At 52.0% G+C, this 26,114-nt stretch overlaps 1 protein-coding gene across 1 annotated transcript; it reads left to right on the forward strand.

Moving 5' to 3' along the window:
• Nucleotides 1–12,535: 12,535 nt before the first annotated feature.
• On the forward strand, nt 12,536–17,917 carry LOC136000623 (keratin, type II cytoskeletal 4-like). The gene is made up of 9 exons (XM_065654554.1): nt 12,536–12,988; nt 13,880–14,094; nt 14,388–14,448; nt 15,067–15,162; nt 15,739–15,903; nt 15,986–16,111; nt 16,365–16,585; nt 16,899–16,927; nt 17,439–17,917. Exons 1-9 carry the CDS (start codon nt 12,536–12,538, stop codon nt 17,915–17,917), a joined length of 1,845 nt encoding a protein of 614 aa, XP_065510626.1.
• The last annotated feature ends 8,197 nt before the right edge of the window (nt 17,918–26,114 follow it).

The raw sequence follows: 26,114 nt of genomic DNA on the forward strand, positions 1-26,114 counted from the left end.
GAAGCTCAGGTCACGGAGGTGGAGGAAGCTCTGGTCATGGAATTGGAGGAAGCTCAGGTCATGGAGGCTCCAGCTCTGGAGGTGGCCACAGTTCTGGAGGTTGGGGATCCAGCTCTGGCAGTGGCAGATGCAGTCCCCACAGTGGAGGGGTGAGCTCTGGAGGTGGCAGCAGCTCTGGGAGAAGAGGCTCCATCTCTGGAGGAAGCTCAGGTCATGGAGGATCCAGCTCTGGAGGAAGCTCAGGTCATGGAGGCTCCAGCTCTGGAGGAGGAGGAAGCTCTGGTCATGGAGGATCCAGCTCTGGATGTTCGGGATCCAGCTCTGGCAGTGGTGGAAGCTCAGGTCATGGAGGTGGAGGAAGCTCTGGTCATGGAATTGGAGGAAGCTCAGGCCATGGAGGCTCCAGCTCTGGAGGTTGGGGATCCAGCTCTGGCAGTGGTGGGTCCATTTGTGGTGGAAGCTCAGGTCATGGAGGTGGAGGAAGCTCTGGTCATGGAATTGGAGGAAGCTCAGGCCATGGAGGCTCCAGCTCTGGAGGTGGCCACAGTTCTGGAGGTTGGGGATCCAGCTCTGGCAGTGGCAGATGCAGTCCCCACAGTGGAGGGGTGAGCTCTGGAGGTGGCAGCAGTTCTGGCAGGAGAGGCTCCATCTCTGGAGGAAGTTCTGGTCATGGAGGCTCCAGCTCTGGAGGTTGGGGATCCAGCTCTGGCAGTGGTGGTTCCATCTCTGGAAGTGGTCACAGCTCAGGTCATGGAGGGTCCAGCTATGGAGGAAGCTCAGGTCATGAAGGCTCCAGCTCTGGAGGAAGCTCTGGTCATGGAGGATCCAGCTCTGGAGGTGGCCACAGCTCTGGAGGTTGGGGTTCCAGCTCTGGCAGTGGTGGTTCCATCTCTGGAAGTGGTCACAGCTCAGGTCATGGAGGCTCCAGCTATGGAGGAAGCTCAGGTCATGAAGGCTCCAGCTCTGGAGGTTGGGGATCCAGCTCTGGCAGTGGTGGAAGCTCAGGTCATGGAGGTGGAGGAAGCTCTGGTCATGGAATTGGAGGAAGCTCAGGTCATGGAGGCCCCAGCTCTGGAGGTGGCCACAGTTCTGGAGGTTGGGGATCCAGATCTGGCAGTGGCAGATGCAGTCCCCACAGTGGAGGGATGAGCTCTGGAGGTGGCAGCAGCTCTGGGAGAAGAGGCTCCATCTCTGGAGGAAGCTCAGGTCATGGAGGATCCAGCTCTGGAGGAAGCTCAGGTCATGGAGGCTCCAGCTCTGGAGGTGGCCACAGTTCTGGCGGTTGGGGATCCAGCTCTGGAGGTGGAGGAAGCTCTGGTCACGGAGGCTCCAGCTCTGGAGGTTGGGGATCCAGCTCTGGCAGTGGCAGATGCAGTCCCCACAGTGGAGGGGTGAGCTCTGGAGGTGGCAGCAGCTCTGGGAGAAGAGGCTCCATCTCTGGAGGAAGCTCAGGTCATGGAGGATCCAGCTCTGGAGGAAGCTCAGGTCATGGAGGCTCCAGCTCTGGAGGTTGGGGATCCAGCTCTGGCAGTGGCAGATGCAGTCCCCACAGTGGAGGGGTGAGCTCTGGAAGTGGCAGCAGCTCTGGGAGAAGAGGCTCCATCTCTGGAGGAAGTTCCAGTCATGGAGGCTCCAGCTCTGGAGGAGGAGGAAGCTCTGGTCATGGAGGATCCAGCTCTGGATGTTCGGGATCCAGCTCTGGCAGTGGTGGAAGCTCAGGTCATGGAGGTGGAGGAAGCTCTGGTCATGGAATTGGAGGAAGCTCAGGCCATGGAGGCTCCAGCTCTGGAGGTTGGGGATCCAGCTCTGGCAGTGGTGGGTCCATTTGTGGTGGAAGCTCAGGTCATGGAGGTGGAGGAAGCTCTGGTCATGGAATTGGAGGAAGCTCAGGCCATGGAGGCTCCAGCTCTGGAGGTGGCCACAGTTCTGGAGGTTGGGGATCCAGCTCTGGCAGTGGCAGATGCAGTCCCCACAGTGGAGGGGTGAGCTCTGGAGGTGGCAGCAGTTCTGGCAGGAGAGGCTCCATCTCTGGAGGAAGTTCTGGTCATGGAGGCTCCAGCTCTGGAGGTTGGGGATCCAGCTCTGGCAGTGGTGGTTCCATCTCTGGAAGTGGTCACAGCTCAGGTCATGGAGGGTCCAGCTATGGAGGAAGCTCAGGTCATGAAGGCTCCAGCTCTGGAGGAAGCTCTGGTCATGGAGGATCCAGCTCTGGAGGTGGCCACAGCTCTGGAGGTTGGGGTTCCAGCTCTGGCAGTGGTGGTTCCATCTCTGGAAGTGGTCACAGCTCAGGTCATGGAGGCTCCAGCTATGGAGGAAGCTCAGGTCATGAAGGCTCCAGCTCTGGAGGTTGGGGATCCAGCTCTGGCAGTGGTGGAAGCTCAGGTCATGGAGGTGGAGGAAGCTCTGGTCATGGAATTGGAGGAAGCTCTGGTCATGGAATTGGAGGAAGCTCAGGTCATGGAGGCCCCAGCTCTGGAGGTGGCCACAGCTCTGGAGGTTGGGGATCCAGATCTGGCAGTGGCAGATGCAGTCCCCACAGTGGAGGGATGAGCTCTGGAGGTGGCAGCAGCTCTGGGAGAAGAGGCTCCATCTCTGGAGGAAGCTCAGGTCATGGAGGATCCAGCTCTGGAGGAAGCTCAGGTCATGGAGGCTCCAGCTCTGGAGGTGGCTACAGTTCTGGCAGTTGGGGATCCAGCTCTGGAGGTGGAGGAAGCTCTGGTCACGGAGGCTCCAGCTCTGGAGGTTGGGGATCCAGCTCTGGCAGTGGCAGATGCAGTCCCCACAGTGGAGGGGTGAGCTCTGGAGGTGGCAGCAGCTCTGGGAGAAGAGGCTCCATCTCTGGAGGAAGCTCAGGTCATGGAGGCTCCAGCTCTGGAGGTGGCCACAGCTCTGGAGGTTGGGATTCCAGCTGTGGAGGTGGCAGCAGCTCTGGTCATGGAGGCTCCAGCTCTGGAGGTTGGGGATCCAGCTCTGGCAGTGGTGGTTCCATCTCTGGAAGTGGTCACAGCTCAGGTCTTGGAGGCTCCAGCTATGGAGGAAGCTCAGGTCATGGAGGCTCCAGCTCTGGAGGAAGCTCTGGTCACGGAGGCTCCAGCTCTGGAGGTTGGGGATCCAGCTCTGGCAGTGGCAGATGCAGTCCCCACAGTGGAGGGGTGAGCTCTGGAGGTGGCAGCAGCTCTGGCAGGAGAGGCTCCATCTCTGGAGGAGGGAGTTCTGGTCATGGAGGATCCAGCTCAGGAGGTGGCCACAGTTCTGGAGGTTGGGGATCCAGCCCTGGAGAAGGAGGAAGCTCAGGTCATGGAGGCTCCAGCTCCGGAGGTGGCTGCAGCGGTGGATCTTGGGCCCCCAGCTCTGGGGGTGTCTGCAGTCCTGGCAGTGGGGGCTATGGCTCTGGAGGTGGGGTTGGCTCTGGAGGGGAAGGGGGTTATGGGGATGGGAGCTGTGGTCTTGGGAGTTACGGGTGCGGCGCTGAGACTGCAGAATGCTGCTCTGAAGAAGTTTGCTATTCTGGAAGCCAGGGCTGCACGTATGCGTATCGACGTGGCTCCGGTTCTTCTGAAGATGAGTCCCAGGATTAATATTTGAAAGGAAATGCTGCCAGTGGACTGGGAAGATGATGTTCCCCTTCCTATTGGAGGAAGGGTGGCTTTTCTCCCAACCACCGCGTCACCACTCGTCCAAATGTGTCACACATTACCCCGAGCTCTGTTCTCCTTGCACGGCCACCTCCAGGTGTCTCCGCCCCCACCCATTTTGTGACAATATTGTGATGGTTCTACTGCTTCCTTAGGCTTTCTGTGAGCTCTTCACCTCGGGTTCTTTGGGACATTTTTCTTTGGCAAATAAAAGCTTGAAAGAATCTGTTGTGTCTGTATTGGTCCATGGGCAGGTAGGATGCTGATGTGTGTGATGGAATTTTTGAAAGAACTCTGAATATATAAACCAGTTAACGGAGCTTTGATCCAGCCTCAAGAAAAAAGAGCAGCTGAGATTACTAGGAAAGTTTGAGACGCTCCATGCAACCGTGTCATCTTAATTTAGCAACGCTCCTCTTAGATCACCGCGTGTCGCAGTCCCATCAGGGGTATTTCATGCCTTTTCCCCACTTGGAGGGAAAGTAGGAGCTTTTTTGCTGTTTTTCAAAGAAATCAGACTGTGAAGAGTCCCGAAGGTGGCAGCTCCTCACCAGGGAGCGAGACCCTCAGCTTGGTGGGACACACTGTGGAGACCCACCTGCAAATAGTGGTAGAGCCACGGAGACCATTAGAGAAGGTTGGTGTGGAGCCGCCAAGGGCGAAATCCCACCTTTGTAGCACAGTCTGGAAGAAGCCGCGAGTTCCCTGCACGCGGGGAGGTCTGCGTGCCGTATTTCAGCGAAAACGGGGCTGTCGCTGCCCTCATCACCCGCAGAAGGCCCCGCGCAAGCTGTGGAGCAGCCAGCAGGGCTGGGACAGTGAAATCTGCAGGTTGCGTTAGCAAACCCTGCTGAGATAAGCCCGTGTTTTCACCCGTGCGGGATCCCACCCGCGCGCTCCGCGTGTGGGCGGTGTGAGTCTCGCGCTGGTTGCGAAACGGTGAGCTCGACGGTGCCGCGCTGCCCTGGCTTCTGAACCTCTACAGGTGCGAGTGGCATCCTGGGGTTCCTGAGCGGGGAACCTGCTGTGAACAGGCTCACGTCACCACCAAGAATCCAACCAAGAACCCGTGTGGACAGGGATGCTCAAGATGGGTTAGATACCACCACCTAGTGGGAGGAAAGAGTTGTACCGTGCTGGCGTAGAGCTGGTTTTTGTGCCGGCTCTCCCGGTCTTTAACTGATGGGGTTTTGGGCTTGGGCCCTCTTCGCTGTGCAGATGTGGCCAGAACAAGAAGTTCCTTCCTGGTTTACTTTGGCAAAAAGCCATGAAATCAGTCAGGGCTGCATTGTAGCATCGTGAAATTTGTGGGCCTCCTGTCTTCATCGCTGGGCCTCTTTCCAAAATTCCTGGTGATCAGAAGTAAATTAATGAGCTGTGATTATGCGGGGAGCGACTCCCCTGGTGCCCACATACAACCCTCAGCAAACACAGCTGACACCAGTACACCCAGTTCCACCAGCTGCGCGGAAGCTGGTGGAGAAGATCTGGTGTGTTTTAAACCTGGACACTCTCCGCTGCCGAATGACGCACAAAACCTTGGTGTCCTGCAGCAAATTGGGTGGGATGGGATGAAGTCGGGAGAGGAAGGCAGGGCCGAGCTTGTGGTCCTCCGAATCACAGCCTGCGCGGGGCGGGCACAGCCCAGGGGTGGCACCACCTGCCGTGCGGGGACTCGGGGTCCCCAGGGGACGTCAGGACTCAGCGCTGAGGCTGGTCCGGACGGGTGGTAGGAAAACCCAAGTCAGAAGTTTTGCTTATCAAAGCGCATCTACGGGAGACAAACAAACAGCCTTGGAAACCGTCCACAACCCTGTAGGCTCTAAACCCAGCAAGGAAAGCGAAGCTCTGAGCAATTTCTTGCTCGAAAGGAGCCGAACTGTCCTTGGCGGCAGCAGGGCCGGTAGGTACCAGGAGGCCCCCCAGCCCTGCTCGGAAGGTGCAGGAGAAGCACCAGGGGCCTCGTCGCCGGGGCCGGGCAGACGGAGACCAAGGAGAGACAAACTGGAGGCAGAAAACGAAGACGGAGCCAGAGCCGCTCCCGGCCAAGTGTCCTCCCGTCCTCCAGGCCCAGCCCTGCTCTGCCAACCGGCATCACCGCAGACCCGCCGGGGTTTCAGCAGCCGGGGGAGACACCCAGGACTTCAATCGCTCCTGCTCTGCCCTGTGTAGGTGTAATTGATAGCGCTGTCAAGAACCTGCAATTAAGCGAGTCGTCTTTCCAGCTCCTTCATCCCGCCAATTATCTCCCTCGCGGGGCGAGCCGTTCCAGCGCAGAGCGTCTGCAGATGGTGGGGTACGAGAAAGGCTTCGGCGTCTCTCTGGATGCCGGCGAGGTTTCTGGTAACTGGCTTTGGGTTTTGCCGATCTTCTTGCGAAAGGTGGTGAAAGAGCCCCTCCAGTGAGCCCAGGGAGCGAGGGAAGGGGAAAAAGCAAAAGGAAAAAGGAAAAGAGAGGAGGAAAAAAAAGGAAAAAGGGGGGAAAAAAGGGGAAAAAAGGCAAAAACGGCAAAAAAGGGGAAAACAGCAAAAAAGGGGAAAAAAGGCAAAAACGGGGAAAAAGCAAAAAAAGGAAAAAAAGGGGAAAAGGTAAAAAAAGGAGAAAAAGGCAAAAAGGCAAGAAGAGGCAAAAAGGGGAAAAAAAGGCAAAAAATTCCTGCAAAAGTAAAAAAACCCAAACAAACAAAAAAAAAGGACGAGCCAGTGCAACACTGCTAGATTTCAGGAATTTGAAACGCTTAAATAATTAATTGCCAAAAAAACCTAAAAAAAAAGGACGAGCCAGTGCAACACTGCTAGATTTCAGGAACTTGAAACGCTTAAATAATTAATTGCCAAAAAAACCTGACCGAGGTTTGAGCCTATCGAGAGGTGGAGGACCAGGACGGCGCAACAGCAGGGAAACCTTTCCTTTGGAACGGCCCGACATGAAACCCGTCCCTTTTCTGCTTCCAAAGAGCCTTTGGCAAGAAGCCGCGAGGACAGAGACGTGATCGGGGCCCCACTTGGAGGTACAAACATATTAAACTTACCGGCCGCTTCCTCCCTGTCTGTCAAGCAACTCCAATAAATCTTTTATTGGCCCGGAGGGATTTTAATTCCGAGCTGAAACACGAAGGGGTAGCAGACAGCAGCTGCGATAACCAGGTATTTTTACAGGATCCTGGTTGCTGGGCCCACCAAGGCCCAGCCCACAGCCGTTCCCAGTTAAACCATTAACGAGCACCCAGTTCACAGCCTTGTGGCCCAGCTTCCTCTTTTCAGGGCTGTTTATTGTCTTCTGCACCTAAGCCTCATTTTTTGGCGTGTTCTGCACCATCAGAGCAGAAAACTTAATGAGAAGATGCAACTACACTTATTTATTCTTCTAAAAGTTGGGCAGCCAAGTCTAAGCTGGCGATTTTAGAAGATTTTGGACTCGAAGATGAGGGAGGACAGAAAGTTCTCAGACGCGCTTGTCTCTCCGCACACCCAGCATCAAAATTTAGAAGAGGTGAGTCCTGCCCGGTCAGTCACCGTCTTTAACTGAGGATGGTCTGTGGAGGGTTAGTCATAAAAAATAATTATTTTGCACTCTTAGAACAGCAAGGAAATGTGAAGAAGGAGGTGTGATGGATCCTGGATGTGAGATGCCAAGTCACGTTCCTCTTGGTCTAGAGAAGATCTTCCCAGTGCCCAGCAGGGAAGGAGGATTATCTGCTGGCCTCCCCTCCGGTGGATCATTTTGATTATTGCAAAGAACTAATTGCACCAAATTAGGTCGTTGGATTAGCTACAGCCATTCGGAAAGTCACTAAAATTGCTCCAGCGAGAATTCTGGCAGGAGACAAAGCTTCTGACAGAGGTTCAAAGCATCCAATGCGTAGGGTAGAATTATGACTCACCAGTAATTCGGCACCCATAGAAACTTGTATAATTTTCAGACCATCTAATTCATTATATAGTTTATAACGGGAAGTAATGGAAAACCTTAATTATTAGCTCTAATTAGAACAAAGTATTGGTATCCTGGAAACAAGACTTAAGCACAGCCGGGCAGGCCAGGGACAGGTCCGGCTTTTCTGTTGTAGTTCAGAATTGATATTTGATCTTAGAAACATTTGGCTTTCCTAAAAAAAAAACCCAAACAACCAAACAAAAAAACCCGACCAAACAAAAAGCCTTCAAGTTCAGGACTCTCAAAAGAAAGAGGGCAGGGACAGCGAGGACTCCTGGGGTCCCCCCGATACGTGTCCCCTCTGCGAACAGCGGCGTGTGACACCGAGCGCGGTGACGCTCCAGAGACACACGAGGAAAAGGCAAAACGGGCACAGGAACGTCATGAAAGCAGCAACACGAAACCACATCAGAGGAACTCTGCCAGGAGCACATCAAAAAAGGGCCACTTACAACACATAAAACACACTCCTTTTGATTTCTGCTGCTTTGACGGGCTGCTGTGCTGGAGCACATATCATCACTCCGCTCCTGCTCCCACCAGCCTTCTGGGTGTTTTTTCCCAATTAAGCGTTTTCTAGGACACGAGTGAGGATACTGAACCCAGAACCCTGTCCCCAGAGCGCCGGGAAGCGTTTCTGAAAAGGAGCTCTCCAGGACCCACCGTTTCAGCCGAATCCGCGGTAATTCGGGGCGACGCGGCGGGACACGCGGGGTCAGCCAGAGGAGGGCAGGACTCCAGGGACGCGCTTCGGTCGCCGTCTCGGACCTGTTTGCTCAGGCACCTCATAAAGAAAATCTCAATTAAAAAAACCCCAAAACACATTTCCCCTTCTGGAGCAGCAAAGTGTAATGATGTCGCTTATACTCCTATTAGCTACGCATAGTGTCCTGACATACGCCTAAATTACTGCACCTTCACTTCCATCTTGATGACTCAAGAGCTTTAAATGTTTTTGCTCTTTTTCCGATAAACTGCACGGAGAACAAACGTGTTGTCCCTTGTTTTTTCCCCAAGAAAACAGAAATTCCCTTATTCCTATTAGAAGTCCTGACAGCTGAGCAGAGGTGGCAGGGCTGCCCGGAGCGTCCTGCAGGTCCCGTCTGTGCTTGGTTTAAATTATGGAAACCTTTAAAACTCACATCATTTATGCTGCTTTGCCCTAGATCTGGCTCCTACTCAATGCTGTTCAATGGGTGTTTAAAGATTCACAGAGGAGCCATCTCAGCCTCTTTGCATTTTTATAGCGTGTCGACCACGGAGGTGTGACGATAAAACACTTTGACACCTCTTCCGAATCTGCTGCAATAGGCTCATTATAGGAAAAAACCTCAGGAATGTGCTTTGTTGGGTTTTTTCAGCATCATTTTAGAAATTTTGGATTTCAAAAGGGGGAACCCAGAGGGAAGGTCTTTCCCATCAAATCAACCATTGTGATTCCGAACTGGAAGAGCTTTCTCTGCCCCCACAATTCCCCTGTGATAAGAAGCTATTTCCCAATAAAATTCGAGGAGCGCAGAAGTAAACAGCCACGATCTTTAATGAAAAAAACCACAAGAAAGATTTGACAAGAAAAGAACAATTGAGGACCCATAAATATTCATTCAGAGGGGTTTAAGTATCTCACAAAGGTTGCGGTGTTCCCACTGAAAATAGACAATCCCGTCCCTTTTTACGCCAGAAAAGGGTAAGTGGGGAAATGACACAGAGCTGGTGCTGCTTTCTCACCTCCAGACTCCCCCCATCACCGTTTCAGGATCTGACACGTTAATTTAGCAAGAGCTTTACTTTAAATCTGTGGCTTTCCACGGGTAGTTCCTTCTGTGTGGCTCGAGAAATCTCTTCCGCCCAAACCCCGCCTTCGCCTGGAAGGGAGAAAAGCTCCTGTAGCTTTATAGGGAAGTCGTCGGAACCGAAGAACAGCTGTCACATTTTTATTTTTCCCTCTTCTACTCTTCTTGCTCCACCGGGCAGCGTGATGCCGTCCCATTCAGGGCTCCCACATTCATTTCCGCTGCGGGAGGAAGACGTCGGCACGAAAAAGATGAAAACAGCCCTTTGCTTTGTGGCCAGCCTGGGTTTTCCAGGCGCTAATCAGGGAGATAGGACGAGCCTAACGAGGGGCCCGGCAGGCCCGGGGAGCATGTGATGCGCGCGCTCATTAAGGCTTCAGAGGCGCCACGGAAATCGGGCGCCCAAAGGGCGGCACCAACTCCGCCCGGCGTTCCCATCAAGCGGGCGCCGGGTCGGGCTGTCTGGCTGTCTAGACGGGCCGTGGCCGTCCGGCAGGAGGAGAAGGGCCCTCCAGGGCCCGATTCCTCGCGCCCGGCCCGGTCTGCGATGCCGTGAGTCACCGTCTGGAGATGCCGATCTCCTTCCCCCGGCCCCGCTCCCAAAGCTGGAATTAGAACTCACGGCCAGTTTGATGGCTGGACTTGGGAGGAAGGTGCACCCAGGCCCAGTGTTCGATGAATATTATGAGGAACATCCTTTGGAAATCCCATCACGTGGAGCAATGAGAGGAAAAACCACCAGACTGAGTTCCCTTGGACGATTCTGGCTTTAGATACAAGGGAAACAAGGCTGCACTAATCAAATAAATTCTTTAACATCTCGCAAATGGCAGAGACGAGAGTCTATACAGTCCATGAAACTGTGTGTATAAAAATACGCGTTCCAACCTGGTTTTACATCTACTAAATGGTCTTAGCACAGGTGGCTTATTGCCATAGCCCCGTCCCAATGCAACGAGTCTTCTACAGCTGCGGATAATTACAGAGGGAGCCTCCTTGGGACTATCGCATAAAACACTCTTGAAAAGAGCTGGTTCAGATTCATCTCCAGAGGCAACAAAGGAGTGAGCTTCACATGTTGTTATAATGAATTCTATTTTCAGCAGCACATTCAGGGAGAAGAACGCTGACAAAGGGAGAGATTGCAACTTCATCCAACCCCTCATCAGAATATTTTCCTTTTTTTGCTTTCTCAGTCCTTCCCCTCTTTTTTTTTTTTTTTCCCTTGAGTCAAAAAGATGAGGTTTTTGCTTCAGTGTACTCTCCCATTTCCCACATCCACACTCACAATAACAAATTGCTGATTCCTGAGATCTTGGGTATCAACAGGCAAAACACTCATTGTTCCTTGGAAGTTACAAGCTTTAGCTTGAAGCCTCTAATATTTGCTTTAACTGATATTGGCAATTGCTCTGGCAGCCCGGGATAAACTGTCAGCCTAAAATACTATAAACAAAGGTGTAATCTGAAAGTCATGCTGTAAATATGTTGAATTATCCCATCCGTACAGGGCAAAAGTATCAGTTTACGCAACTAATTCATACCAGCAGCCCCTCAAACTCACGCACGCTGCAATTACGCGTTCAATTAATAGCCTGGTGAAGCTCGGTGCCGGAGTCACGTCCTATGGTGTTGGTGTGTGTGTCTTTTTAAGCACTTGATATTAGAAGGTTTAATGTTTTAAGGAGGTTTAGTGCTGTTTTCATGGTTTGCACTGATCCTAACTCCTGTAAGATGTTTTTGGAGGGGGTTAACGAGGGTGAGGGAACACAGTGTCTCCGTGTACCACAGTTGTTTGTGTAACAAACCACACAGACTCCTCCAAGCATCGCTCCCCTTTGGTCAGGAAGGGCTCAGGGCATCGAGTTGTTTGCGCTCTAATGTCTCTCTTCTTCTCCCAAACACAAAGAGCCGCAAGAGCCCCATTGTTTCGTCTTTCCCAACGTCCGTTTGGAGAAGGCCCCGAGATGGTCGGCAGGTCCTCACCTCCTCGGGCTCGTGATGAGATTCATCTCGCCAACGTGAGTCAAAACCATCTCTGGTGTCCAGTCTCATCCGCTTATTAAGACTTTGTTGATGGGGAAAGACGAGCGCTGGCGGTGAGTGAATCACCCTGGTTCCCTCCAGCAGGACCCAGGGGCTGTTTCTCTTGGAGATGCATCTCCACGGAGTGTCAAGGACGTGTCTGGCAAAGTCACCCACCTTTCAGCTGTCGCTGTTTGATCGAGGCGGATCTCACCAGGCTGAAATGTGCTACTGTTCCTTCTTTGTTCCCTCTACAGACTACCGGGGATGAATCAAAAAAGTCTCTGACATCCAGCTTGGTAGAAACTCCAAGGGGCAAAGATTTAACTGTGTCAAATGGACTTCAGGTTAAGAATTTGCAGCATGACTCCAGTGAAATGTCACTGACTGCAAAGAACAAAAATCTAGTAAGAAAACTGAAATGCGCGGTGGTTCCGGGATGCAACCTGCTGTTTCGGTGGTGGTCGGAGAAGGTCAGTGTGAAATGCTGCACGGGAATGTTTTTCGGGGGCATTTTGAGTCCTTGCAGATGAATCCAGACCCATAACTCAGCGAATCCGCTGACGTTCCAGGTACATAAATGATCCATCCGTCACAACACGACTTCCACGGTGTTTTTCCGTAGTTGACTTTTTCCTTTTGGTTACTTTTCCGCACCCAAAACAAGCCTGGTGAGAGAAAAAAGGAGAGATTGTGAAATTCGCCCCACAAAGTGCAAGTCTGCAAAACATGCCATCATACACAAAACCCCATGAGACACAAAACCCCAAACGACACACTGCAAACAAATCACAAAGGGTTTCTTCAAAAATGTTTGCTAAACTATAATTAGTGTAAGTTAGGGGAACACTTCAAACCGTAATATATTCTAAGCCAACTTGCAAACAGAGCACTTTTAGATTCCTTTTTATTTCCTCAGTAGTTAGTATTTGCCGGGCTGTTTTGCATTTTGAGGAGCATTTACTGCTGCCAGGCAAACCAAACCCTTAAGCGCTTTAAATTAATGTCCTGATCCTATCAAGGCCAGCTTCCCAAATGTATATAAGGGGCAGCGGCATCACCCTGTCACTTCAGCGGCATCTCTGTTCCCTCTCCCGCAGAAGAGCTTCCCTTAAACTTCCAGGTTCCGCCTTCAAAGAAGCCACGATGAGCAGACAGGCGCCTACGGTGAGATCCGTCCTGGGACGGAGAGGCTTCAGTTCGGCTTCGGAGATCTGTGGCCGCAGCTACGCCGCCTCCGCCTGCCCGCCCGCGCGCTGCGGCGCCTACAGCAGCAGGAGCGTCTGCAACCTGGGGGGCAACAGGAGGATTTCCTACGTGAACGGGGTCTGCGGTACGGGATGCTTGGGAGAGTTCGGCTTTGGAGGCGCAGGCTACGGTAACGTCGGAGGAAGGGTCGGCCTCTGCGGCCCCCGGGGATTTAGCATCGTGAGGGGTTACCCCGATCGCAAGGCCGATGGCATCCAGGGCATCTGCATCGACGAGCGGCTGCTGAAGCCCCTCTGTGTCGGGGTTGACCCGCTGGAACATGAAATTCGCTGCCAGGAGAAGGAACAGATCAAGACCCTCAACACCCAGTTCGCCTGCTTCATCGACAAGGTGAGTGTGAACCTGCGCTCGTTCGAGAAAAGCCAAACACCGGCAACCTCCTCCGAACCCCAGCCCAGCTCGTGCCAGGGATCACCGAGCTGGCGCCGCGCAAAGGTCCGGATCCCAACAGAGCCACGTTGGTGGGACCTGCCGTGCTGGGGAAGGGCTCGCTGCAGCCACGCGCCCGTCCAACTATTTCACAGAATCATAGAACGGACCCACAAGGACCGTTGAGTCCCTGCACGGGAGAACCCCCAAATTCACACCATTCATCGGTGTTCGTAGCGTGGCCACGGCAGCCCTGGACCTTCTTGCAGGTGTCTCCTCTCTGGATTTCTCAGTTCAAGGCTGGGTTTCTCGTTGCAGCCTCGTTCAGGCTCTGGTGGGCTCATCTTTCTGCCCTTAGATCCTTTTCCCCACTTTGTCTTTAAATATCACAGCTGTTGTAAAAACATTCCTGAAGGCAGAGGAGCTTAATCCTGATTAACGCACCTCAACGTTAGATACCCAAGTCTGAGCTGCCACCTTAAGGATCCCTTTGTAGGAAAAAAGACAAACAGGTCCCACCATCTTGGGACTCAATCTCCTCCTAAAACATCAGGGGCACCTTCCAGAGGAGCTTTATTTCTGCTAATTGGTGAGAAAGGCAGATTTAGGCATGTGACTTTTACATGTCTAAATTATTTAGACATGTGACTTTTACATGTCTAAATAATTTAGACACGTAACTTTTAGATTTCTAAAGAAGGGCAGATAATTTTATGATGATCGTGGTATAGCACCTCTCACTTCCCAAAAATCCTATTTGTACACCTGCAGTTTCACAATGACGGTTAAACCAGGTGTGGACTTACTGCATTCCCCTATTTATTTGAAGAATTGCTGGTTTTTGGCCCGCAGGTCCGATTCCTGGAGCAGCAGAACAAAGTGCTGGAGACCAAATGGGGCCTCCTGCAGCAATATGTGCTGCCGAAGAAAGGGAAAAACCTGGAGCTGTACTTCGAGAACTACATCTGCGACCTGCGGAAGCGCCTGGACTGCTTGCTTTGCGAAAAGCAAAAACTGGGCAGCGAAGAATGTGCCACCAGCCAGCTGGTGGAGGAGTTCAAGTGCAAGTAAGGACCTTCCGGCTCCTGGCATTTTGCTTCTCCCCTGGTCCATCCCAGCCAACGTCTCCCAGACGTGTGGGGCATCCCCTCTGGGGATGTCACGTTCTTCCGTCTCGCTCGCAAACTCTTTGCATTGTTAATGTTGTTGTTTTTCACGAAGCAGCTTCTGATCTGGGGAGGGTCTAATGCCTGCTCTGCTGGCAGCTCCCGAGCAAGCCAGGGCTGTCATTTATACCCGGTGCTTAACGTCTGCGCGTCTGATTGCGCCACTTGGCTCAGCCCTTTTCCTTTTCCAACAGGTATGAGGAGGAAATTAACAGGCGGACAACAGTGGAGAATGAGTTTGTGGCACTCAAAAAGGTGAGAGGCTCGAAATACACCAACCATTATACCTATAATAGGTTTTTCTGGGGTAAAGCTTGGCTGAAATAGTGGATTATTAGCAAATGCCTGTAAAGAGGGTCAGAAAAAGAGGCAAATGCAAGTAGAAAGTAAAAAGAATGTATCCCCAAAGCTTACATCGCTACAGCAAAACTTGTGTAACCCCAAGCATGTTCTGGAATTGTACTGGGAGGGTGTATTTGTGGAAGGGGGACAGTGCGAGAGGTCCCACTGCAATACCTGGTGTCTGAGACGCTGATTTTTTCCTGCCAGTCTTTTCACATCCTTTATACTTAGACATCAGAAAAGCAGAAATCATTTGAACAATATTAAAAAAAAAATTGGAATACTCATTAGCCAATTCTGAGTTTGTAGCTAGTTCCCAAGTAATAAATAAACTAATCCCTGCAAGTCACAGTGGGATGTTACACTTTCCTTCAGGAGACACCAGGGCATCTTGACTCACCCGCTCACACCTTCCTGCTCTCGAAATCCTGTTGAGACACGTTTCTGTTTTCCTGGCGCTGCCTCTGTCTCCTCTGCGTTTCTGCCACGTTCGCGGCGAGATGGGGCTGGAACGCGTCTCCTCTCTTGCAGGACGCCGACTGCATCTTTCTGAACAAGGAAGAGCTGGAGGTGAAGGTGGATCTGTTAAGAAGGCAGCTGGAGCTGTTGAAATGTGTATTTGAGGAGGTGAGTTCCTCTGCTCCGTCCCAGGAGCTTGCTAGTGCTGTCTCACCCTTCAGGTGCTCCCAACTTCTTGAAATCCCCCTTGGACATCTCCCACCCCAAGCCTTGAATAGTTGAAAGCACGGAGCTACAAGGCTGATACAAAATTAACATGATTATGCTGGAAATAGGGTGGTTCCCCCTTTGTTAATGCAGCTGCAGGGATGAATTGACTGTGTCCTAACTTTACCCCTGAGAACAGAGATGCGTCCGTCTCGTTACTCCGGATTGCAGTTGTCTGATTAGAGCTCAAGAAACTCCCAGCTTAATCCTGTCATTAGCATCAGCAAAGCAGCTGAAGATGACAGGATACCAGGGGTTCATCACTCAAATTCGTTGCCCTTGATGTGGACAGAATTGCTGCAGGTCAGCATGTCGGTCAGCAGCCGACGTGTGGTAACTCATCCAACAGGGAGGATTTTCTGCTGAGCCGACCCAAGCGACATTTCTTGACTTGTGTGGCTCTTTGTCCCAGCCCTCCCTTCACTAAAAAGTCTTGAGACTTGCTAACCGCTGACTAAGCCATTCCCCAACCCACAGGAACGAGCTCAGGTGGATCGGCAGCTGTGCGACACTTCAGTCATCGTCAAAATGGACAACAACCGCGACCTGGACATGGAGAGCATCATCAAGAACGTCGAATGCTGGTACCAAGAAATAGCTCAGAAGAGCAAAGAAGAAGTTGATGCTTTCTACCAAACCAGGGTGAGTGAGAAGCCACCTGGGTGTCTGCCCAGCAACTTAACAGGCTGCGGGTCAAAACCAAGGACTTTTTTCTTGGTTCCAGTTTCAGGAGCTTCAGGATAAGAGAGGCAAATACTGCGACGATCTGCAAAGCAACAAGTGTGAGATTTCAGAGCTCACCCGGATGATACAGAAGCTGCAGTGTGAACTGGAGAACGCGAAGAAGCAGGTAGGAGAGGTGATGATCCAGGGAGGGCAATGTCTTGGAGGACAACTCAGATATGGGGGAAGAGGAGATTGGCCATTAGTATCCTTAAGACCTGCTCTAGGCTGTATAGTTGAAAAGTGGATAGAGAGAAGGGACAGTTGTGGTTTTTTCCTCTGTCTGCAATTGGAATAGCAGATTAATCCAAAGCCAGAATGTCCAGGAATTAGGAAATGAAGCCTTGAAGACACCTACACTTTTATTCTCCCCCCGACAGGTCTCCTGCCTGCAAACCTCCATCTGTGACGTTGAGCAGCGCGGGGACTGTGCCCTGAAAGATGCTCGGGAGAAGCACGTGGAGCTGCAGAACGCCCTCCAGAAGGCCAAGGACGAGCTGGCTTGCATGCTGCGGGACTACCAGGAGCTGCTGAACGTCAAGCTGGCCCTGGACATCGAGATCGCGACCTACAAGACCCTCCTGGAGGGTGAAGAGAGCAGGTGGGTGACACAGACCTTGTCCCTTTTCTCCTGTACATTAGCGGACAGAACGATTCCAGCTCCCAAGTGCATTTTGCAGCTCCAGGATCCTCCCAGGCTGTCAGAAACTGGGGCTGGAGAGATGGCTGGAGGCCACACGGGCCACCCTCGTGCCAGCAAAAACAGTTCCTGTCCTAGGGACAGACAGACGTGTTAGGACAGGGGATTAAGCGGGGTGAATGTACAGCTGAAAGTGATGAGTAACGTCAGGTTTCCAGATGTGCATGCAGCTGGTTAATAGGATAACGCGCATTTCTCTTCTCTCCCCCAACAGGATATGTGTGGGGAACCCGGTGAGCGTGTGTAAGTAACCTGAAGATTTTCAGATGCGAGGGTTTGTCATTCTAGGAAATTCACTCCAATTTATAGAGTAGCACTTTCCGTCTGCCCCAGCTGCCCCTGCCTCCCTTTGCCATTTCAGCCCAGGTTGATGCTGAAAGTTTAGACCCAGAAATCTCAAATACCTCTGAGTTTCAAAAAAAAACCAGGTTTTAGATGGAGGGGGGGAAAGGTCGAATTCGTGACCCCTTTATACTCTTGGAGGCAATAGTGAGCTGTCCTGGCAAACTCACCAGGCATTGAACCTGGGGAAGGACATGTCACCAGCCAGAGGATCAGTGTGGGAAGCGGGAGGATCTGGGAGGGGATGTGTTGGGACACGGCGGAGGAGTTGGAAAGAGCGGGGGCTCCGATACATTGGACAAATCCAGAGGAAATCAGGTTGGGTCGGTTCTGTCGCTCATGAAACAACTTGCCTGGTGAGAGCCTTCCAGTTTTCCTTCCTAAATAACGAATCCTGTGGGCTGTCTTGCAGCTGTGGTCAGCAGCGGCTACAACATCCCTGACGACTGCGGGATGCTGGCTGCAAACGCAGCTGCGTGCGGCTACGGCTCCCTGGGGAGACGATCGGGAAGACACAGCTCCCAGAACGGAGGGTTCAGCTCCCGGAGTGCTGGGATCCACCCCAAAAGAGTCATTAGCTCGGTGGCCAAGCAATGCGTCCCAGAGGTCTATTGCCAAGCCGGAGGGGTCAACTGCAAAACTGGGGGATTCAGCTCCCAGAGCGGGGGGTTCCCAGCCCGCACCGTCGTCAGCACGGGCAACGGGGGCTTGAATGGTAGGATGGGGGCTTGCCCAGCCGGTGGGGTGGTCAGCTTTGGAAACCAGGGCTGCGTGGTCAGGCAGCTGGGGGGCTCTCCCGTCGTGGTTGCCAACAGCCCCGAGGTGGTGGGGTGCAGCAGCGGCGTGGTGGGGAACTACGGGGTTGTCAGAGACCCGTGTGTTGTTCCCTAGGGCCATCAGCTGGGGAGGTGGCACAGCCAGCAGCGTCGGAGGACAACGCTTAGACGTGCAGTTCCTACCGCCGAGATGATGCAGGATAGTTTCTCTGCCCACTAGTAGCAACGTTGGTCACCAAGCCCACTCCCACATTTGTTAGCGTCAGATATGTACCCCGAAAAGTTAAGTTTTCAGAGTCCCCAACCCTAAGGACACATCTAGCAAGCTTCTCCAACAGGTGCTCAACACAGTATTATAGAATTTATCCTGTCTAGATTATCGCAGCATTAAGGGTTTGCTTGTTGCACCGCGCTCTCTCTCCGGCTTTTCCCATACCCAGAAGATTCACGAACAACGTTCTTCCTCGCAAGACACCTCTTTTTCTTCCCAAAGCATTTCAGAAAAGAGAGTGATGATTTAACTTTCCCAGGAGGCACTGCAAAGAGCATGCTCCCTTTTTTTTTGGTTTGGTTTTTGTTTTTTTTTTTTGGTCACAGGAGAAACCCTGAGCTGCAAATTTGAGCTTAAATTTTAAACACGGCAATTTCAACTTGCAAAGCACCTGCTAGTTACGCTGCAGCCATAGGCTTTTTTGTGGAATTTGCTTACAGATGAATATGTAGTGTTTTCATTTGCTTCTGCATGTTAGGGGTGGCTAGTTCAAAGTGTGCTGATTTTTAGAGGAGCTCAGCCCCCCCGTCCTCCCCCCGAAACACCAAGGGAAGTTATTGGTGCATAAATCTTCTGAGTTGACATCTTGTACTCACATGAACGGAGCTTCTTTCATTGACTGCTCAAACTTCCCAGCTTTTCACTGCGCCTTCAATAAACTGCATTGAAAGTACATGGTTTGCCTTTGAATTTTTCCACGGACAACATGGTTTTATTTCCCTCCTTATATCATGACCTGTAAGATATTTTACAGCCCAATTAACAACTGATGTCAAAGATTGCCAGAAACCCCCCGAACAGTTCTGAGTGCTGCAGGACGTTGTCTACAACAAGTTTGCCAGCCTGGAGAACCTCAGAACAACCTATTTGTTTGATCCGTCTGCAACTGAGTGAAGACAGATGCCAATATTGACCTTCTGGGCTAAACGGGCTTGTGCTCTGCCACAGTAATATACATTTCAGACATAAGAAATTTTGCCTGAGCGGCATCGGGGCTGGCAAATGTGACATTTACCCTGTACGACTCAGAAGGCAAAGGGATAAGTTACGAAATCTCTTGGCTGTAACGGGGTGGGATCAACTTGGTCTCAATTTTGAAGTCTCCCACGTAGAGCCCAACGAGAGCTGGTTGATAGGGGCTCATTTAATGGAAAGACATTTCCATGGGGTGATTCATCCGAACAAACACAGGTGCCTAATTTGGCATGAGATGCGTCAAGCTCTAGACTCTGCTACCTGCATCCAGGGGATGTCTCCTGGCTCTGCCGGCAGCCCGGGGCAGGGACATCAGCGCCAACGGGGACACCGACGGAGACGCCGGCATCTGCTCAGACGAATCCGCCCCGCCCGGCACCCGCCGGCTTCGCAGACGTTATCATCATAGCGAATTTCTTCCTGTCTCCAGCACACAAAGAAACACGGGTCACACGGCACCACTGGTCTCCCCGCTCTCACCGGGCAAAATTCTAATTGTGACCTCAAAAAAAAAAAAAAAGTGAATATTAAAGATTGACGCAAGGAAGAAGATAAGCACCTTTGCGGGGGGGCCATGAGATGCCGTTTCTATGCTAAGAGTAGAAACCGTCTCATCTAACGCTGGCCATCTGCGTGTCAGGCTCTGGGCAGCTGGGGTGGAAAGGTGAGGAAACCCCGTTCAGCAGTTTATCCGACTTGAAAGTGGCTGCAACGCGCTGAGATGGAGCCCACCGAGGTGGGTAATTTTGTGTACGAGCTTCACGCACTCACCACTTGCAAATGTAGCTTGGAAAGCAGGCAAGGCCAAGGCCTGGAGTCCCTGCTGAGACATGGGGCAGCTCCAGGTCACGGTCTGAACGTCACTGATTCCCTCGTGCTCTGACGCGTCACTCTGGGCAGCAACCACCACGTCTGGGTCTCCCTTGCGGCGACGTGGAGGCCCCTTCGCAATGCGTACCAGAACGACGTGGCTTGGCTTCATTTCAGAGGCCGCTTTTCGCTGGGTTTTGCTGCTGCTGAAAAAGATGGTTGCCTGAGAAAGAGGAGGTGGAGGAAGCCGCAGCGCGGGGACCCAGGTCAGTCCTCAGCAGCTGCTGCTGGTTGACTCAACCAGTTGGTCTTGCCCTCGTTTCCACCCCCTCCACGGCCCGGTGAGACAGGAACTGGCTTTGCATGACGTTCCCGGCCCCCGAGGGGTGAAAGCCCAGCAAGCCCCAGGTTTTCCAGACCTTTCCCCTCCTGACCATTAAATTCAGGACACCAAGATGTCCCCAGAGAAGAGAAAACACACACCTGGGCTGTCGGTCGCACTGTCTCTTGCTTCAGGGATGAACCGCAGACAGGAACCTAAAATCTCTCCCTAATGTTAGCAAGGGTGACTTCTCTCATCCCAGCCGAGGAAGCAGTAGGCGACTGCCTAATTTCAGTGGGAGAATAATTATCTTTTAGTGGACTGAATAATAGAGAGAAGAAAGGAAGATGATACTGCTTCTCCCAAAACAAGGGCAGCTCCTTTCCTCCTCATGTTGGAGCCAACACCCAAATATTCTTAGCTGTAATTTTAGCAAACCAAAGAGGAAAATGAGGGCTGCATTATTATTATTATTATTTTTTTCTCTACGGCTACAGCTGGATGGGCTAGTTCTTCAGAATTTGTCACAGTAGCAAAAGGAAAAGGTTCATCTCAAATGGTTTTCAAACTATTCATTAATGCTTGTAATACAAGCTCGGGAACTTTTCCTGATAAGTGACTACTGGTTTTTCTGTTTTACACCAAGACAAGAACGTGAGAAGAGAAGGAAGAGGTGGGACTCTTAGAGGAACAGAGGGAAAGTCACCTCTGAGAAAGTCACCTCCAAGAGTCACCTCCAAGAGTCACCTCCAAGAGTCACCTCCACAGCACGTCCCTGCAGTACGAGGCAGAAGAGACAGCACGACCACAGCAATCAACTGAAAGAAAACACTTCGCAGTAAATATTTGAACTGGTAATTGACCTGGGTGGATTACATTAAATAAGGAAACGTTCTCCGAGCCAAGATTATCATTTAAGCTTTTTCACTTGCTCATTGTTCCATGTGTGTGTGCCAGTTACTACCATGTTTTTTCATGTCAAAAGCAGATGCCAGTCACCACCAGCCAAACAAACCCAGGCAGCCTCAAAAGGCATTTATCTCCTCCAGCTGTGCCCAAAATAAGGGATATTTTCCTGCCACTAGACGGGCTCTTCCCTCCCTGCTCTGCCCTTTTCTGAAGGTGCTGGACCTCCGCGGTGCAGCGTTGGACAATCTCAGGAGCAACTGGTTCTCTTCATCACCTACTCTTGGAGCAACTTGAAAGACGCCACTCCAAGGGGGAGCGATGCTTTGGGGACAGTGAGCATTGGGTGCTCGTCAGCCCTTCGTCAAAATGAGGACGACGCAGCCACAGCTGTCATGCTCGGTAATTAAAGGGAAAGTAAAGGCACTCGTCTCTCCTTTGCCAGGTCGCCCGTCTGCAGACGGGGGTTTGCCATGCTGAGCAGCAGCGTGACGGCGTTTGCAAAAACACCTGGCAGGAAAAAAAAACCACGAAATGCTCCTTACGTTAAGCCGAGGAGGAGCTGGAAGGCCAGGTGTGCAATTATTGGGATGTCTTGAACGCCAAGCTGGCTTTCGGTCACTGCGATTTCCACACGCAAGGCATTTCTGGCTGGAGAACAAGAAAGGCAGGTGCTCAACGCTCCCCGGTATCACCCGCGGCGCCCAGCGGGCAGATTACCCCATAGGGTGTTCGAGGAGAAAAAGGAACCACATAATAACTAGAACAAAGAGAATAACAAGGCCACACACTGATGCGTGGACGTTGCTTCAAGAAATGACACCGGGCTTCCCCAAATGAACCAGCGTGGGCATCCCCGGCGAGCCCAGCAGGAGGAGGTGGAGCAGCTGTTAAATGAAATTCTGTCATTTCTAAGATTTCAGCGCAGTTTCTCCTGAAAGCAGCAGATTTGCCTAATAACATGCAATATTTCCTTTTATCCTCCACCAGAGCACGGCCAGGGGGTCCCATCGGCACAGCTATAAAAGATGTATGATTCGCGGGCAGATTTTCTCTTTTCCGCTCCTCCGTGCCGGTTCTGCCTTTCTTTCCCGGCTACCGAGCGCCGGGTTTTCTCGCAGCGCAGGTTCCCCAGCCCAGCGCGATCGGCCTGGCTGGACCCCAAACTCAGCCTGGGCGCATCTCTGGCCACGGAAGAAACGGTTTCCTTTAGCAGGTTTAGGCCAAGCAGCGAAGGAATCCGCATCAGAAACGCCACGAAATCCAAGCGTGAATTTGCGTCTCCGAAGCGGCGTGCCGTGGCAGGAGGCGTTTCGCTTCGGGAGGAGGGATTCCCAGAGCAGAGGTGCAAGCACACGCGTTGCCCGCTTGCCTGCATCTCCCCGAACGTGTGGTTTGCCAGCAATTCAGAGGGTTAATCTCTGGAAGTGGAGGTCACAGCCCCGCGGGCTGGCTGGGCTGGGGAAATAAAGGCTGTGCTGGCCAATGTCTCAGCCCCAGGGCGGATCGCACCGGGGCTTCAGGGAATTTGGAGCGGGTCTTTCTGAGTATTAGGGCTGTGACGAACAGAAATCAGCTGCAAATTCCTCCAGGACAAATACTGCTCTTTATCTCGAGCTAACCCAGCGGAGTCAACCCTAATACGGAGCTTACGCACCAAGCCAGCACCTCCGGAGTGACACAGCACGAGGGTTTTTTTGCGTGTTGGTGGCAAAATGAATCACAAAAGTGACTCCAACCATTCATTAAGGTAATAGATACGTCCTCTAGAAGCTCTGTGTTCCGTAACCTCCTTAATCTGAGTGTCCACCTGGAAAGCTTAATGAATAGCTGCTCATCAACACAGCATTGTTATTTCTCCTGGGTCGTATTTGTCCTTTTATTTTGTTGAGGCTGGTAGCAACACACAGAAACCACCTTGGTTCTTGGATCGTGGCCCTGCAAAGTGTGACTCCTCGTCTACGGGTTTTCTTGCACTGGTGACTCCAGAAAACAATATTTTGCTTGATAATACCAAGCTCTCCCGTTGCCTATTCATGGAGCCCACGCCTCTAGCTTCAGCTTGATGACTTGTTTGTAGGAAGCTGAACTCATGTGAGAGGAGTCCCACGCCACAGGTGGTTTTATTCTTTTATGTTATCTCACCTGCCAAGTCATTTTTGCAAGGCCAGCAATAGGGTTTGCTCTCCGCTGAACATCCCTCCTTGTCCCTCTATGCAGAGTGACGCTTTTTTAACTCGCCACGGTGCATGGAGATGGTATCGCTGATAAAAGCTCCCTGTTCTCCGCTCTGCTGCCAATAAACCTCAAACAGTGTTTGTGAATTGTCTCTAGTTCACTTCTTTTCTTAAGAAACCTGCTTATAAGTTTGCAAAATTAACTCTATTACCTTAACCGCACGCGCCGAACAGCTACTTTCTGCGGTCGTTATTACATATAGTCATGTGCGCACACAGACGTAGATTCACAGGCCTGTCGGTGGGAACTAGTTGAAATTCCGTGGCTGAATTTCCCTCCTCCCACACTCTGCCCCGGCTGCTGGAGGGCGTCTCGGAGTCCCCGCTTGGCTCAGCGCGCGAAGGAACGCGCTGCTGGTTAAACAAGGGCTGCATCACGGAGGAAAAAACCGTCCCGTGAAACAGCGCAGCAGCACTTCCAACCTCAAAATCCAACGTGGTTCTCCTGGCTTCTTTTTACAAGGATTGCCCAGCTTTCCCCAGGAAAAAAACCCCCACTTTTCAGTGCAAACTCATGTGGTTGCTCTCCCCGTGCAGAGGCGCTTCCCAATGCTCTGTCCTGGCTGCTCCGCTTTCATCCCGACACCGCTGGACCGATTCCACCCCATTACTCAGAGCCCTAATAGCCCATCAGGCCCCGAGCGTCAGCAGAAGGTTGGGCAGATGATGCAAAAGCGCCTTACAAATTCCTATGCAAAAGAGAGGAACGTTGCAAAGGACACCCGTGGCGTTGGGTACGAAACCTATTTGTCTTTTGCAAAATAAGACGGTAAATAAGAACTACGAAGGAGAGTTTCTTGGCTTAGGTCACCTGGTAACACCAAAAAACGGAGGTTTTAAGAGTCCAGGCAGGCTGTGGCTGTCAAACATCCCCAACCAACATCTTCTCTTCATTTGTCACCCACGGTTTGTTGTTGTCCAGCAGGAGGGTAGAGGCTTTGGCAAGGTCTTAGCTGGAAGCAAACGCAGATGGTGCAGATGGGCAGCGACCACCGACGCTCCCGGAACAGCCTGGAAGGAACCTCGGGAATGATTTCTTCCATCTTTTTGCCCCAAAGCAGCATAAAAACTATTTAATGGCCAGGGACAGGCTGAGGGTGAACAGCTGCTGCGGAACCAGGTTATGGGGAGGAAAGAAAGGTGCCCGGTGGGGATGGAAGGAGCCCAGACCATCATCTCTACCCCGCTCCCCACAAATCCACCGCCTGCTTTGATGTGGGAGCAGAATCAGGTTGCAGCTGAGAGCGGGAACAGACACCTTTGGACCCACGAAACCGTCGGGAGACGTCCCAGGGGCCTCGTTAGAGCCCATTTTAATGGTGACTTCGCGGTCCCTTTCGCAAGGAGCCACAAGAACCACCCAGCCTGCGGGGAGGGAGGCGGCGCGGCCAAGCTCGGCCCACCCCGTCTGCTCCGGAGAGGGTCTTAAAAAGCAGTTTTCTCTCTGGGAGAAAGCAGGTTTGGGTGGCTGGGTTGTTACAGGAATCATAACAGGAGGGTGGAAAAACCCCCGGGCTTTCCCTATCTGCATGGATGGTTTAACAGGTCCCAATTTAGCGAGGTGCTTAAGCAGAATTAATTTATCCTAATGCAGCTGGGTACATGTAAATCGGAAAGGCAGAAGTCTCCTGGAAGCCGCCACAGTTCCAGGCATACGCAGGGCCAAGGACCTCGGGGGTTTTGCTGGTAAATCTGGGTGTAAGGGGCTGCTTTAAAGCTTTGCGGAATCCCGTCAGCCTGAAAACAGTGGGTTTATCTTTTCCTTGTAAATAGGAAGGTTAATCCCTTCCTACAGCTCTTCAAGCACTATCTGATCTGCATCAACCAGGGCAAAGCACGGAGACACGAAAAAGGTCTCTACGAAGAAGGCGTTTGCGTCTGACTCGAGCCAGTGCCGGGCATGCAGCCGATATTATAAAATATTATAAAAGCCATCGCAATACTTCTCTCTAGAAGCCCAGATCGCATGGCAGCGCTCGCTCCCTCCTTTGAAGTCGCCGTAACCAGCGCTCGGGGCTCGCACCACGTGAGCGCGAACCGGCTTTGCGAAAGCTCAGCAGATGGAAACCACAAGCGCTGCCCCGAACCGTCTCCCTCTGATGTTCCGGGCTGGGCAGCTGGAAGGAGCCGCTTCTCCAGGAGGAACCCGAGGTTGAGGCGCAGGTTCGGCGCTTTCCATCCGCGGGGAAACAGCCAGTCACCATCCCCGGTGCCGCGGCCCCGCGCCACCGCAGCGGAGAGCAGGATTTGTGCCAGAACCAGCCGGTTTCTCAGCTTGCCCGTGGTTCTCTCCATCCAAAATAGCTCAAAAAGTCGTGTTGCGTGGACCTACCTAACGGTTAAGTGATGCCTTAGCCCACCCATGAATGTCCCTGGCGTGGCTTCAGACCGCACACCCAACTGTCCTCTCCAACGCTTCAGCACAAAATACATTTCCAAAGTATTTCCCCCTTTCACTTACAAGCAAGAGGCGCCGGTGCCCGGATCCCGCGGAGGACGCGGTGCCCCAAAGCTCGGCTGCTTTCGCCAACGATCTCAATCGCACAAGTGAAAGTTCATCTCACACCGATGCAGCTACAACGGAACGACTGCACGATTATACTTGTATATAGTGTTTTATGGTTCATTCCATCCCATTATGAGGCCTGTTTAAGAAAAGAAAAGGAAGATGTTTACCTGGAGAGACTCCACAAATATTCTAAATAATCCTAATTCATTTGCATTATTTTTAATGCAAGACAATCTATTTCAGGTTTACAACAGCATCGGCTAGGAATCCTCCCAGAACCAG

The sequence above is a fragment of the Caloenas nicobarica genome, chromosome 33 (assembly GCF_036013445.1).
Source record: "Caloenas nicobarica isolate bCalNic1 chromosome 33, bCalNic1.hap1, whole genome shotgun sequence".
In the NCBI taxonomy this organism is placed as follows: Eukaryota; Metazoa; Chordata; class Aves; order Columbiformes; family Columbidae; genus Caloenas; species Caloenas nicobarica.